Source organism: Hoplias malabaricus, chromosome 2, assembly GCF_029633855.1.
Source record: "Hoplias malabaricus isolate fHopMal1 chromosome 2, fHopMal1.hap1, whole genome shotgun sequence".
NCBI classification, from domain to species: Eukaryota; Metazoa; Chordata; class Actinopteri; order Characiformes; family Erythrinidae; genus Hoplias; species Hoplias malabaricus.
In genome coordinates this window covers 69421610-69437111 of record NC_089801.1, presented here as the reverse complement: position 1 = coordinate 69437111, position 15502 = coordinate 69421610, and the positions used below count along the sequence as shown (strand labels likewise).

At 44.6% G+C, this 15502-nt stretch overlaps 1 protein-coding gene across 1 annotated transcript in view; it reads left to right on the top strand.

Moving 5' to 3' along the window:
- Window positions 1–15502, top strand: part of epha6 (eph receptor A6) — a 187897-nt gene that overhangs the window by 45408 nt on the left and 126987 nt on the right. The window contains exon 3 of the mRNA XM_066661292.1: window positions 3858–4527. Coding sequence (XP_066517389.1) covers window positions 3858–4527 — 670 coding nt within the window. The remainder of the gene's footprint in view (window positions 1–3857; window positions 4528–15502) is intronic.

The window sequence follows — 15502 nt, the reverse complement described above, 5'->3', positions numbered from 1 at the left end:
GCTCGACAGAGATGGTAATAAAACGTTCAGTTGGGTTTCTGACTTGGATTTTCTTTGAAGTATAGTCCTACCATTTTCAAAGTCACTGTGTTTTGAGGGTTTCTTTCCACTCTATTCTTTTTTTTGTTTTTGCAGACTCAGTCTCTCTCTCTCTCTCTCTCTTCTTATCTCCAGCTTTGTCTTCATCTGTCTTCTCTTTATCACCAGTTCTGCTATCTCTCCTGCTATCTACTGCATCTCTCTCTCTGTTCTCTCTCCTTCTATCGCTCTCTCTCAGACACAGTCGTATGCAAAGGTTGAGGAACCTTAAGTGAGGTTTTGTTGGAGGTTCTTTGAGAAGTTCACAGCACACATCCGCACATTTCACTTTCTTAATTGCTTCTTAATGTAAATTTAGCCAAAAAATACGCTCTTCATATTTAATTATGTTACTTTTTTACTTAGAAATTCAACAAATGGAGTCTAAATGTTGCATATCAATGTACACTGCTCAAAAAATATATATAATGTACACATCCTAGATCTCAATGAATGAAATATTGCAGTTGAAAGTCTTTGTTCATTACTTAGAGGAATGCGTTGAGAACAAAATAACATAAAAATGATCAATGAGGTCTGGGTTTGGAGTCATACTCAAAATAAAAGTGGAAAATCAAATTACAGACTGATCCAACTTCAGTGGAAAGTCCTCAAGACACGTTGAAACGAGGCTCAGTAGTGTGTGTGGCCTCCACATGCCGTATGACCTCCCTACGACCCTTGGGCATGCCCCTGATGAGGCGGCGGATGTTCTCCTGAGGGATGTCCTGGACAAGTCTGTGCTGCAATGATTGGATTCAGGGTCCAGTCCATAACATCAGTGCCTTCATCATGCAGGAACCGCTGACACACCTCAGCCACATGAGACCTAGCATTGTCCTTCATCAGAAGGAACCTGGGTGACCTGTGGTCACCATGTGCAGAACCTACAGATCCTTCATAGGGGTTGTCTTGTTAATTGCTTCTCATTTCTACCTGTTGTCTGTTCCATTTACACAACAGCAGGTGATTCACAATCAGTGTTGCTTCCTACCTTCACAGGTCTATTTCACAGAATTGTGACTGACTTGGAGTTACCTTGTGCTGTGTGTATTATATATGGAGTGAATGATAGAGAGTATGAGATATAATATGCTAAAGACTTGTCAGTTGCTCTAATGTTAAAACTGCCAATGGAAAACTTTATTACATTCAATATCACACATTTCCATACAGATATCTGCAGTGGATAGACAAAGTAAAGCAAATCAAAAATACAGTATGTTATGTGGCCAGTATGTGGAATCCATACTGTCCTCAGCACAGCTTTAAGCCTTATTAAAATACCGTTATGGACATTTTGAGCTATGTCTAGTGGGAAATAGGAGACTCTTCAAGAGAAACAGACCAGCTGTCACTGCTGGACAATAGGGAATACGCAGTGAGGGACTGAAAAATCCAACCAGACAAAGAAAATAGTAGAGAAAGCCACATAGCTTTTATTACCATTGAAATATGGTCTTAATACTATGCTTGTGTCAGCAGATTATATGCATAAATTATCATTGAAACGCTTTGATTTCAGGATGTTTACTTTTAAAACGTCCATCTCTGGTCATTTTTCTGTTTTGTAATTGGTTAAGTCTTCTCTGATTGGTTGTTATGATATCTGTGTCAAACATGTTGTCACAGCACAGAATTCATATCTTTTCAGTTTGAAAACGCAGGCTGAATCTTAAACTGCTTCCTACTCACTACAAAGTGCACTGACTATGTCACCGTATTTGGAGTAGAAATGCATTTATATTTTCGTGCAGAACCCGCAGGACTCTCCAGCTAACGCTTATTGCACTGTTTGTGAGTAGAGACTATAGCTTCATAAGAAATGCAGTGCACTCTGTGGGGAACAGAGAGCAATTTGAGCGTTAGCCAGAGTTTCTCATCTGGAATTAGGTGACGCCCCGTCGTTTTGGTTTGAACATTAAGAACGATCATGAACCAATCACGGACAAATAATAGAAATTATTTAAATGAGATTACAGCCACAGAATGCCTGAGAAGATGAGCCACTCAGTGGTTTGAGATGTTTGCTTTGATGATATGCAGTAAGTTGTCCACTTAAGTTGATTCATGCTGTTGGTATTTAAAGTGATTAAGGTGGCGAACATACTCCACATCTCCAAACTGTGATGAATCTGTACCTGAAGCCAGAATGTAACATTAACTGCTGCACTTAAGGTGGAGTAGAAAGATTCAATGAGAAGCCAGAGCATGTAAAAGGTAGTGTTATATGAAAAATTGTAGCTGAAATGCCATGTTTTTCTTTTTTTTTTAGATTGATATACTGTGCAGCTTACACAGAGCTCATGTTAGCTTCTTATTCACAGTCCACATCCCCGCTTAAGTGGTAAGAAATATCTCCAGGCCAGTGAAATCTACCACGTAAGAAAAAAAACTGGGGGAATAAAAGGTGGGAGGAACTGGGGGAACTTCAGCTGCTCACAGAAGATGGAAATTAGAAGTTTAATACGAAGTTAGCTTCCTGTGAAAGTCTCTTTTAAGTTGCAACTGAAAATCTTCATTCATAAGAAGATGCGGAAAAATAAGCCAGAATTAAACTGGTTATTACATTAAATGAGCCCTATTTAAGAACTGAGCACTATCCTGAGATCAAGGGGTAAGTGGAAGGAGGAGGTCTGGATTCCTACCCTCCCTCAAAACGGACATTGTATAGATTTTGCAGTATTGAGTCCAGAGTTGCAGTGGCAGAGGTTCTGTTCTCCCTAATACACATCAGTGGAGTCTCACAATGATTTTGAAGCAGTAATTTGTGAGGTAAAATACTACCTATGGTACCTTTTAACGGTTTATTTTCCTTCAATAAAGGGATACATTTTTGTAACATATTTTTAGTAGTTTCTTAGGCTTATCAGCAAATAAATACAAGATGGCGGCACGTTAGCGCAGCAGGTAGTGTCGCAGTCACACAGCTCCAGGGGCCTGGAGGTTGTAGGTTCGATTCCCGCTCCGGGTGACTGTCTGTGAGGAGTGTGGTGTGTTCTCCCTGTGTCTGCGTGGGTTTCCTCCGGGTGACTGTCTGTGAGGAGTGTGGTGTGTTCTCCCCGTGTCCGCGTGGGTTTCCTCCGGGTGACTGTCTGTGAGGAGTGTGGTGTGTTCTCCCCGTGTCCGCGTGGGTGTCCTCCGGGTGACTGTCTGTGAGGAGTGTGGTGTGTTCTCCCTGTGTCCGTGTGGGTTTCCTCCGGTTGCTCTGGTTTCCTCCCACAGTCCAAAAATACACGTTGGTAGGTGGATTGGCGACTCAAAAGTGTCTGTAGGTGTGAGTGAATGTGTGTGTGTGTCTGTGTTGCCCTGTGAAGAACTGGCGCCCCCTTCAGGGTGTATTCCCGCCTTGCGCCCAATGATTCCAGGTAGGCTCTGGACCCACCGCGACCCTGAATTGGATAAGTGGTTACAGATAATGAATGAATGAATGAATAAATACAAGGTAACTGTAAAATTATCTGTTTTTTGTTATCGTGCTCCTGTTTTCCTTTTACACATAGTGTTAATATAATTAAATCATGTACTACAAATAAACATCGTCTACAGCTGCCTAGGCTCTGTGCTGTTCACAGCAGTCTACATATTCTGAATGCTGCTTATTCCTCAATCTCTTTTGGCTCTTTTGTCTGAATGTGATATCTGCTCTTTTGTCTATTTTCATTGTTAAATATTCATTTACTTCAAATATTTTTAAAATAAAGCGTTCCTGTCTGGCGTGTTCCCCAAATGTGCAACATACTTCTCAACATACTTCTGACCCCCTTCTCTTTCGGCAGTGGGACGCCATCACGGAGATGGACGAGCAGAACAGACCCATCCACACCTTCCAGGTGTGTCACGTGATGGAGCCCAACCAAAACAACTGGCTCCGCTCCAACTGGATCCCAAGACAGGAGGCTCAGAAGGTGTACGTGGAGCTGCGCTTTACCCTGCGCGACTGCAACAGTATCCCTTGGGTGTCGGGCACGTGCAAAGAGACCTTCAACCTGCTGTACCTGGAGGCCGAGGATGCACGTGGGCCCGGTGCCCACTTCCACCCCGCTGACTACGCCAAGATCGACACCATCGCAGCTGACGAGAGCTTCACGCAGACGGACCTGGGCGACCGCGTCCTCAGACTCAACACAGAGGTGCGGGAGGTGGGCCCCATGGCCCGGAAAGGGTTCTACCTGGCCTTCCAGGACGTGGGAGCCTGTATCGCGCTGGTGTCCGTTCGCGTCTACTACAAGAAGTGTCCGTCCACTCTGAGGAACTTGGCCGCTTTCCCGGACACGGTGCCTCGCGTGGACTCGTCCTCGCTGGTGGAGGTGCGAGGAGCCTGTGTGGAGAATGCAGAGGAGCGAGACACACCCAAACTCTACTGCGGGGCCGACGGGGACTGGCTGGTGCCGCTGGGGAGGTGTGTGTGCAGCATTGGCTACGAGGAGAGCGATGGCCTCTGCCTGGGTGAGTGTGTTATTACTGTCATCTTAAATGAGTTTAGCCAGTTTGGCAGAGTTCCAACAACATATATAAGGGTAGTTTTTGGATCCTTCATGTACCCTTCCACCACAAATGTATTTCCACTCGTACAGTCTGACCCCAACTATTTATACCTCCAGAAAATGATTAGAATTATAAATGTGGACCTAGTTTGGGTTCAGGTACTACACTGAAGTGTCACTGGATTAGGAACACCTGCCTTGCATCTGCATTCATGATGTACAGTAAATATGTAACACATTATCACATTCAATATATATTTTTATATATTTATATTCTGATCACAGCTGACATTAGGTCTTTCCACGCTGCATTTACTTACTTCCCAGGTGCTGTGAACTTACCCAGTATTTTTTTTTAAAAGCTCTGCCATTGCCATGGCAACAGCCAAGATGGTGGATCAGCTTTTTCCTTTAGTGTCCCAGCAACTAGCTACATTTAACTACCATCAAAAGTATTTCAAACATTCAAACAAGAGTTCTGGACTTCAGAGACAATGCTAGGAGATATATCGCTCACAGCATGCTGTTTTTGGTGTGAAAGCATGCTTTATTTTGGATCATTTATTTGTGTTGCACTTGCAGTGTTAAGACCTTAACTTCCTCTGTAGCATCCTCTCTTTCTCCGTTTCCTTTTCTCTTCCCACTTGCTTTATGCTCGACCGAGGAAAGGCTCCATTAGCCAGAGAAAGCAGAGTCCCTGTCTCGGGCGACGTGACAGCAGATCAAAGGAGACTGGAGAATTATGCTGCAATCCAGCGCTACAGCCCAATTCCTCTGTACGGATAAGGACAGCAGTTATTAAGACATCAGTGGCTGTGGCCTGGTTTCATGAAGCCTCAGCCCGTAGGGAAGCCTCTCTGTACATGTGACAGAATATAAGATGGCAGTGGGAATAACCAGGCATCATTACGGCTTCCTCATCATCATAACAGAGCATTTCTGTGATTATGAAAGCGTTTCCGAGATGCTGTAGCTTTCATAGGGTCTCGGCCACTTTCTCACCGAACCTTCCACACTCTGTCTCTCTCTCGCTTTGTCAGTCTAGCCTTCACCTTTGCGTTCTCATGCGATGTCAACCTGGGCTCGACTGATATATCGTTTGGCCAGTAATACCAGCCGGCAATATTCCCACCAAATTAAAACGTTGTCTTAAAAACGAATGAATTTTTTATTATTATTATTTTTTTAAACCAGACACTTCATCTAATGAACAGAAATACAGAAACCAACTTTTATCCTTTTGGGGCCAGTGTTCTGAGTTCTCTACTGAACTGTGAATGAGGTGGAAGCATTTCCATGCATTTACCGAACCATTACTAAATAGTATCTTCATGAAAACACAGGAGAAAAGCTCAAGGCTAGTTTTTTTGCAAAAATGAAGCAATTCCAAATATGATTTGAATGATGTTAAAACTAAGCATTTTTTTGGTCCATTTCATGGATGTAGTGTATTCTACCTGTGAAATGCTCATTAATTTTAATAAATACTCAGAAAATTCCATCTGTTCTTTACAGCGGCAAAACACATTTAGACAATTTTACAAAATGTATGTTTCTTGGCTCAGTTTATGACATAGATGTTGTGAGGGAATCAGAGGAAGAAGATGATGATACTGAGGAGTATGGGAGGTCTGTTGAATGACCTCATACCTCAAGCCAAGGTTCAGACAGTAACAGAAACAACTGTAGTTCCTCTAAATATGGAAACACGGCTGTGCAGATCAACAAAAAGACCACCAGTATATGAAATATAAAAAGATCAGAGAGAAGAACAGAGAACTCATGGGTCAAGGACCTCTGGAGCAGTGTTTATTATCAGCTCAGTGTTATGTTTTCCTGAGAAGTTCTGAAGAACAGAGACAATCGCTTGCTATTCACTGTTTAACTGAAATCAATCAAATAGATTGATTAAATCAGGTAAAATTGTGAATAAGTCTAAACTCGTGAACTAAATGAAAGACCAATTAAAAAAAATATACTGGTAAATGCCTAAATATGATTCAAAACAAATCGTTTTATTGGTTTATTATTTCACGTGTCGGGGTTTAAAGGGTTAAAGCAAACAATGTAAAGCCCATTTCCACAAGTAAACACAGTACTGGAATCCTAACGGATCCAACACCACAAGCATCAAACACCACATAAGTGTTCCAGCACCTGTTCCTTTAAATGTAAATGAGCCACAGTTCAGTTCAGCGCTGAGAGCCCAGGAGTGAGGAGCGCGGAGCAGAAACTTGGGGTTTTAGCTGTTGGTCGGTCGGTTCTCTTCTCTGTATTTTATCAAGACTCCTATTTGTTTTGTTTAACCTCTTCTTTAGGCTCCTATATAAACACAGGTCCAGCTGTGATTGGAGAGACTCGGGCGTGGGGCAAAAAAGAAAGGCTGGGAGGTCCTGTTTCACAATATGTGGGTTGGTAAGAGCTCCAGATCTCCAAATGAATGTGGTTATGCCCTGAACAAATGATATATTTAAAGTCAAATACATGCAACTGTTAGCTTTTTAACATCTGCCTCTTCCCTCCATTCTATTACTTATTTATTGTGAGGTGAGGCAGACAGAGCAGACTGTTCTCAGATATGATTCACAGTTACAGACAGGAGGGTAGGAATACGGCGATGCTAGTGGCATGAGACGGGACCGCCCTCTTCACTTGCTTTTTTTTCTCCTCCTCTTTCTCTTTCTCTCTATCTCTTCCACTGCTCCTGCGCTGTACTGCTCTCTGCAGCGCAGATCACTCCTGCGATTAGGACTGCAACCGCGCCTGCACCTGTCAAAGCCCTCGTCAAAAAAGCCCCGGCATTGGGGAGGGCTCCTGCCGCAAAGTGAATCCTTAAGCAGCTCTCCGCTGCCCTTTAGAGACCAGCCGTACTCTCAGCTTTTCTCTCTTATGCTTTCTCAGTCTCGCTTTTCTCTCTCGGCGTATAAACAGGCCTGTGCAAAAGTTTGGGCGCCCCTGGTCAAATTCCATTTTTTAAAGTGTAAACAAGTCCACATCCCCTACAGAGAGCACACTGCTGAGTATTTTAATGCACACACACACACACACACACACATATATACACAGTTTAATTGTTGAATTTGACCTATTGCGAAGTAATGAAAGTACTGATATGTTTTACTGTACTTAACCTGTAAATATGTACAGGGGTTGGACAATGAAAGTGAAACACCTGGTTTTAGACCACAATAATTTATTAGTGTGGTGTAGGGCCTCCTTTTGCGGCCAATACAGCGTCAATTCGTCTTGGGAATGACATATACAAGTCCTGCACAGTGGTCAGAGGGATTTTAAGTCATTCCTCTTGCAGGACAGTGGCCAGGTCACTACGTGATGCTGGTGGAGTAAAACGTTTCCTGACTCGCTCCTCCAAAACACCCCAAAGTGGCTCAATAATATTTAGATCTGGTGACTGTGCAGGCCATGGGAGATGTTCAACTTCACTTTCATGTTCATCAAACCAATCTTTCACCAGTCTTGCTGTGTGTGTTGGTGCATTGTCGTCCTGATACACGGCACCGCCTTCAGGACACAATGTTTGAACCGTTGGATGCACATGGTCCTCCAGAATGGTTCGGTAGTCCTTGGCAGTGACACGCCCATCTAGCATAAGTATTGGGGCAAAGGGAATGCCATGATATGGCAGTCCAAACCATCACTGATCCACCTCCATGCTTCACTCTGGGCATGCAACAGTCTGGGTGGTACGCTTCTTTGGGGCTTCTCCACACCGTAACTCTCCTGGATGTGGGGAAAACAGTAAAGGTGGATTCATCAGAGAACAATACATGTTTCACATTGTCCACAGCCCAAGATTTGCGCTTCTTGCACCATTGAAACCAACGTTTGGCATTGGCATGAGTGACCAAAGGTTTGGCTATAGCAGCCCGGCCGTGTATATTGACCCTGTGGAACTCCCGACGGACAGTTATGGTGGAAACAGGAGAGTTGAGGTGCACATTTATTTGGGCAGCCGTGGTTTTATGTTTTTTGGATACAACCCGGGTCAGCACCCGAACATCCCTTTCAGACAGCTTCCTCTTGCGTCCACAGTTAATCCTGTTGGATGTGTTTGGTCCTTCTTGGTGGTACGCTGACATTACCCTTGATACTGTGGCTCTTGATACATCACAAAGACTTGCTCTTTTGAACTCTGGTATGTCACCCATAATGTTGTGTGCATTGCAATATTTTGAGCAAAACTGTGCTCTTACCCTCTGCTAATTAACCCTTCACACTCTGCTGTTACTGGTGCAATGTGCAATTAATGAAGATTGGCCACCAGTCTGCTTCAATTTAGCCACGAAACCTCCCACACTAAAATGACAGGTGTTTCAGTTTCATTGTCCAACCCCTGTATAGATCTATAAGAGTAGTGAAACATGCCTTTATAAAATGTAGGATTTACATTTAATCCATTTGGATTAGCATTAAACAAAAATGTGATATGTATACCTGGGCTACAGATATAAATGAAATGGAGGACTGTAATAAAGCAGACCTACTCCAGTGTTGGTTAGACGCTCTGCTCTTCCAGTAATAAATATCCGTCTGAAATATCATGCAGGTCTCACCTTCCGTCCGATGGCAATCATTTTAAAGTGGATGTCTGCCAGTATCTGTATGATACCTGTATATTCATGAATCAGTGGTGGCATTGTTTTTGATTCCTATGCCGTAAAACAGCAGCTTCATTCATGTCATGTGAAAATTTCATGAGGAATCGACCAATACAAACGCTCCAAAATCTTGTATTTCTCTGGAAAGTGACTATATACATATCTGTCTATATGTGTTCATTAATATATATATATATATCACCTCAGAATATCTCTCTCCCTCCTCCTCACTGCCCCCTGCTGTCGTTTTTGCTGAGGGGAGCCTGCTCCTTTATGCTGCACATCACTTCCCTCATGCTGTGGCCAGCCTGTGTTTCATACTGCCAGCGAAGCCCTGCTGGAGCTCCATGAGCGACATACAAGGGCCTTAAGGGCACAGGTTTTTTTGTCACTCACTCTTTCAGGATTTTTTTTTCCCCTTTCTTTTGCTTTGGTCGGACCTGTTTTGGAGCTGTTTGACAGAAAAGGCACGATAGATGAAGCTGTCACAATTCTTTATTGTCGTGTCTTCTTACAAGCCCGGCCGAAATGGCCATGTCATCTTTCTGAGACTGTCACTCGTGCTAGCTTCTTTTAAAGGGAGTGTGTTTCTAGTTGTTGTCTCCGGGCTAAGATTAATCACTCATGCTGCTAGAGCTAGCAAGATTTCAACGATCAATGTATAAATCTACCTCCTCAAAAGCCGGGAATATCTCTATCTGCCACTTCTTTTTCTTGCTCTTGGTTGCTTTGCCACGTGATTGGTCAGTTTAACTGTGCTGTTAGTTCAGTGTGGGAGTTACTAGCAACTTACTCTCAACCACAGACACTCGGCCCACAAGTTGACAGAGAGTCTGAACCTTTCAGGGCACTAACCTGGCCTCACTGTCAGGATTCTGGCAGTTGCATTCTGATTGGCTGTCTGTACATCCTCATATATACACTTCTGTGTATCGACTTGTGATTGGTCCTTTTGCATGTCAGTCAAATTTCTTTTCCTGCAGTAGTAGGCGGTTCTTGTGCATGTCTAGGTCACTCTACCGAGTCTCTACATGATTCCCTTCGTCTATTGTGAATCATATAGAAAAGAACAGCTAGTTCTAAGAAGTATGCCAAACCTACATACATTTCTGTTTTGACAGTAGTGATGCTAGCAAGGTTAGCTATGCTAGCTTCTCGAGTTACCAACAGCTAGTTTTGAGCTAGCTATCTAACCCCAGGTCATAGCTGCTAGAAAGTCACTGTCCTTTTACTAAACTCTAACACTGTTACTCATGCCAAGTCATAAACTTATACATTTTCAGCAGGTTAAAGCTAGAAAGGCCTGACAATCACCAATTCTTTCCATACAAATAGTGTTTCCGTACGCTAAATCTCTTTGTATACATCCAGGAATCCCTGTCATATAAGATTTTGGGATTTACGCATTAATATGGATGCTGGAGAATCACATTAATCCGACACAATGTGAGCAACATGTCCGGCCGTATGGAGAGTAAAGCTGGTTATTTTCCTGAGTCTGGAGAAGCTTTTGCCGTCCTCTTGCTTCTGATTTCACTCTAATCTCTATCAGCTCGGACAGGCAAAGCAAATATTGTTTTAACTGTATTGTATTTTTACAGCGCTGTCCTGTCGTGTTCGCATGGCTGAGGCTTTGCTCCCAGACAAACAAAAGAAGAGCAAGTAGCATATCTCCAGCATACTGTTTAGTTGTTTGTTTCTTTGTTTGTTTATTGCCCTTGTTCTTGTTCTGTACAAGCAATGTTTTTCATGTGTTCTTCAAATTATTCCACTACTCCCTACCACTCTACAGCTACATCCTACGCTTTATTTTCCAGTGGTAATCCATGATAATTAGAGCTGTGTCTTCAGGGTGGTATATAGATATCAAAATCCATGTCCACAGTAATGTCTTTTTGAGAGTGATAACAGCTCTCAGCTTTATCTCTTGTGGGATTTTGTTAGGCATGAGCCACTCTTCCTTGACCCATTGAGACATGGACTCTACAGCACCTTTGAAGATATCGAGTGGTATCTGGCACCAAGAATATAGCAGCAGATGCTTTGAGTCCTGTCCCACTGCCCAAAGCATCAGCTTGTTTACTTCTCAGAGTCTCCTGACTAGGGGTGGGCGATATAATATCGTTCACAATAATACCTGTGTGGTTTTCAATTCGATAAAACGTTTACCACATCACAATACTGTGAGCTTCTGATGCAGGTGCGTTAACGTGACTTCAGCTAAATATTGAATTCCAAAAAAGAGTGCTGACTTGTTTGAGACACGCTGCTCTCCCTCACTTCTCATTGGTCATCACTCTTATTTAGCCAATCAGCCGACAGAGTTAGTTGTCCATCATTTAGTGCTGCAGCCAATGGAGTATTGGTTTTGTGGCGGCGCTGAGAGAAACAGGTCAGTGCTTATTTATTTATTTATTTATTTTGCTCCGTGTCTCAAAGAAACTACATCTAATTTTTTCCTCAACACATTTTTGATGACAATAAAACTGACTGATTAAAAAATGATAATAATTCTTTATACATAAAATTCACATTAGATCATTTTATATAAGTTTAAAAATAATAGTAAATTATTCATATGAACTTTTTGTGAAGACGCCATGTTCTTTTTGGTGTTAAAAATAAACACTAATACTTTGACATATTTTGTTATCGTTTTCATAATATCGTATCGTATATCGCCGTTTCCTTTAGGCATATTGAGATATGAGTTTTTTGGTCATATCGCCCAGCCCATCCCATATCGCCTAGCCCTACTGCTCAGCCCAGCCCATCCCATATCGCCTAGCCCTACTGCTCAGCCCAGCCCATCCCATATCGCCCAGCCCTACTGCTCAGCCCAGCCCATCCCATATCGCCTAGCCCTACTGCTCAGCCCAGCCCATCCCATATCGCCCAGCCCTACTGCTCAGCCCAGCCCATCCCATATCGCCTAGCCCTACTGCTCAGCCCAGCCCATCCCATATCGCCTAGCCCTACTGCTCAGCCCAGCCCATCCCATATCGCCCAGCCCTACTGCTCAGCCCAGCCCATCCCATATCGCCCAGCCCTACTGCCCAGCTCATATCGCCCAGCCCTACTGCCCAGCCCAGCCCATATCGCCCAAGCCCAGCCCATAACGCCCAGCCCATATCGCCCAGCCCTACTGCCCAGTCCAGCTCATAACGCCCAGCCCTACTGCCCAGCCCAGCCCAGCCCATATCGCCCAGCCCAGCCCAGCCCATATCGCCCAGCCCTACTGCCCAGCCCAGACCAGCCCATATCGCCCAGCCCTACTGCCCAGCTCACCCCAGCCCATATCTCCCAGTCCTACAGCCCAGCCCAGCCCATATCCCCCAGGCCTACTGCCCTACCTGGCAGTTTACCTGATACAAGGGAAAATGCAATTCATCAGACCAGGCCACCTCCTTCCACTGCTCCATGGCCCAGTTGTGATGTTCAGGTGCCCAGTATAGGCACTTGGGAAATGGACAAGGGTCAGCATAGGCACTCTTGAGTGGTCCACAGTGGTTGAACCGTGTGTTATAACATCTTACTACAGTAGCTCTTCTGTGGATTCAAACCAGATGGGCAAGCTTTCACTCCCCCAGTGCATCAGTGAGTTTTGGGCACCCACGACTCTGTTCAGAAGAAAAGTAGCCCTTACTTTTGGACAATGTTTAATACCAACCACTGCACACCAGGAACACCCCGGAAGACCTGTCCTTTTGAAGATGCTCTGAACAGAACATTACAACATCACAGTTTGGCTGTTGTCGGTGTTTCAGTGTCTTACATCAACTTGAAGAACTGACTGTTCTCTTGCTGCCTGATATATCCCACCCCTCGACAGGTGCCACTGTAACGAGACAATCAATGTTATTCACTTCACCTGTCAGGGGGTTTAATGTTGGAGCTTGCAGATGGTGTGTGTGTGTGTCTTTATACACTGCATGTGAAGGCAGATGAGTGAATACTTTTGGCTATATATATATCCAGCCGTAGACTGGAACCAGAGCTTCAGGGCCAGTTGCAACTGCTCCAGGGTAATACCCACATTATTCTCATTATTTTGTGACAGTGATTCACACCAGAACATGTTGAAGTTACACGTCTTTTATTCAGTTTCAAGCATTTAATGCAAACACAACTCCAGAAAGAGTAAAGAACAGAACAGAACTGCCGTTTATAGAAGCATCACAGTGAGGCACACAGCTCCTCAGTGTGGCATGTGTGTACACACACACACTGTCACTCTCTCTGTCTCATACACTGTTTCCTCCTCTCTGGTCCCTCTCTCATTGCGTGTGACGTTTCTGTTAACCGTGTACAGAGATGTATGCCGCACTGTTTTTTAGTTATTTATTTATGTAAATTAATATGTTCTTACTGCTTTTCATCTTCACATATTTATTATTATTTTTGGCTACTTCCAGTGTATTTTTAAACAGCAGTGTACTATTTGTCGTCTTTCAAATAACCAAAACATCGGCACGGTGGCACAGCAGGTAGTGTCTCAGTCACACAGCTCCAGGGGCCTGGAGGCTGTGGGTTTGATTCCCGCTCCAGGTGACTGTCTGTGAGGAGTGTGGTGTGTTCTCCCTGTGTCTGTGTGGGTTTTCTCCGGGTGACTGTCTGTGACGAGTGTGGTGTGTTCTCCCTGTGTCTGCGTGGGTTTCCTCCGGGTGACTGTCTGTGAGGAGTGTGGTGTGTTCTCCCTGTGTCTGTGTGGGTTTTCTCCGGGTGACTGTCTGTGAGGAGTGTGGTGTGTTCTCCCTGTGTCTGCGTGGGTTTCCTCCGGGTGACTGTCTGTGAGGAGTGTGGTGTGTTCTCCCTGTGTCTGCGTGGGTTTCCTCCTGATGACTGTCTGTGAGGAGTGTGGTGTGTTCTCCCTGTGTCTGCGTGCGTTTCCTCCAGGTGACTGTCTGTGAGGAGTGTGGTGTGTTCTCCCTGTGTCTGTGTGGGTTTCCTCCGGGTGACTGTCTGTGAGGAGTGTGGTGTGTTCTCCCTGTGTCTGTGTGGGTTTCCTCCTGATGACTGTCTGTGAGGAGTGTGGTGTGTTCTCCCTGTGTCTGTGTGGGTTTCCTCCGGGTGACTGTCTGTGAGGAGTGTGGTGTGTTCTCCCTGTGTCTGTGTGGGTTTCCTCCGGGTGACTGTCTGTGAGGAGTGTGGTGTGTTCTCCCTGTGTCTGCGTGGGTTTCCTCCTGATGACTGTCTGTGAGGAGTGTGGTGTGTTCTCCCTGTGTCTGTGTGGGTTTCCTCCGGGTGACTGTCTGTGAGGAGTGTGGTGTGTTCTCCCTGTGTCTGTGTGGGTTTCCTCCGGGTGACTGTCTGTGAGGAGTGTGGTGTGTTCTCCCTGTGTCTGCGTGCGTTTCCTCCAGGTGACTGTCTGTGAGGAGTGTGGTGTGTTCTCCCTGTGTCTGTGTGGGTTTCCTCCGGGTGACTGTCTGTGAGGAGTGTGGTGTGTTCTCCCTGTGTCTGTGTGGGTTTCCTCCGGGTGACTGTCTGTGAGGAGTGTGGTGTGTTCTCCCTGTGTCTGTGTGGGTTTCCTCCGGGTGCTCCGGTTTCCTCCCACAGTCCAAAAACACACGTTGGTAGGTGGATTGGAGACTCAAAAGTGTGAATGTGTGTGTGATTGTGTGTTGCCCTGTGAACACACCCTCCAGGGTGTATTTCTGCCTTGTGCCCAATGATTCCAGGTAGGCTCTGGACCCACTGTGACCCTGAACTGGATAAGGGTTACAGATAATGAATGAATGAATGAATGAATGAATGAATGAATGAATAACCAAAACAATTTTATTTTACCACATCTTTGAACACAGACGTTGTCCTTCACTTTGTGTAAACAGTCACGATTGGACCAATAGAAATGCTCCGACATGACTTGGAATAAAACACTTTTATATTTACTTACACTGAAATTTAAAACTTGCTTTTATTTCTGTGAAATCTGCGTTTTTCTGCTGTTGTTGTTGCTGTTGTTGTTGGTGGTGTTTTCTGCATATACATTCTATAGATGTTATGTTTCTGACCTATGAGCTGATGGTTCAAGTGAATATGTAAATAGCCCATCTGCACCACAGCGTTTATTGGAGCTAGAGTAGCACTGCTGCCCTTTGTGCAGCTCTTACAGCAGCGAGTTGGCATCTGTGGGGTCATAGTTGAAGCTGGTGTGTACTGATCGCCCATACATGATGAAGAACTCCTCCCTGCGCGAAGGAGAGATGGCTTCCCTGGGCTGCACAGCCGTCTAATTTTGTTCCGTCGAGCGCTCACAGTCCGAGCTGTGTTCCAGTTTAAAGTTGCAGCTGTATTTGGCCTCGTTTCTGCCGCTCC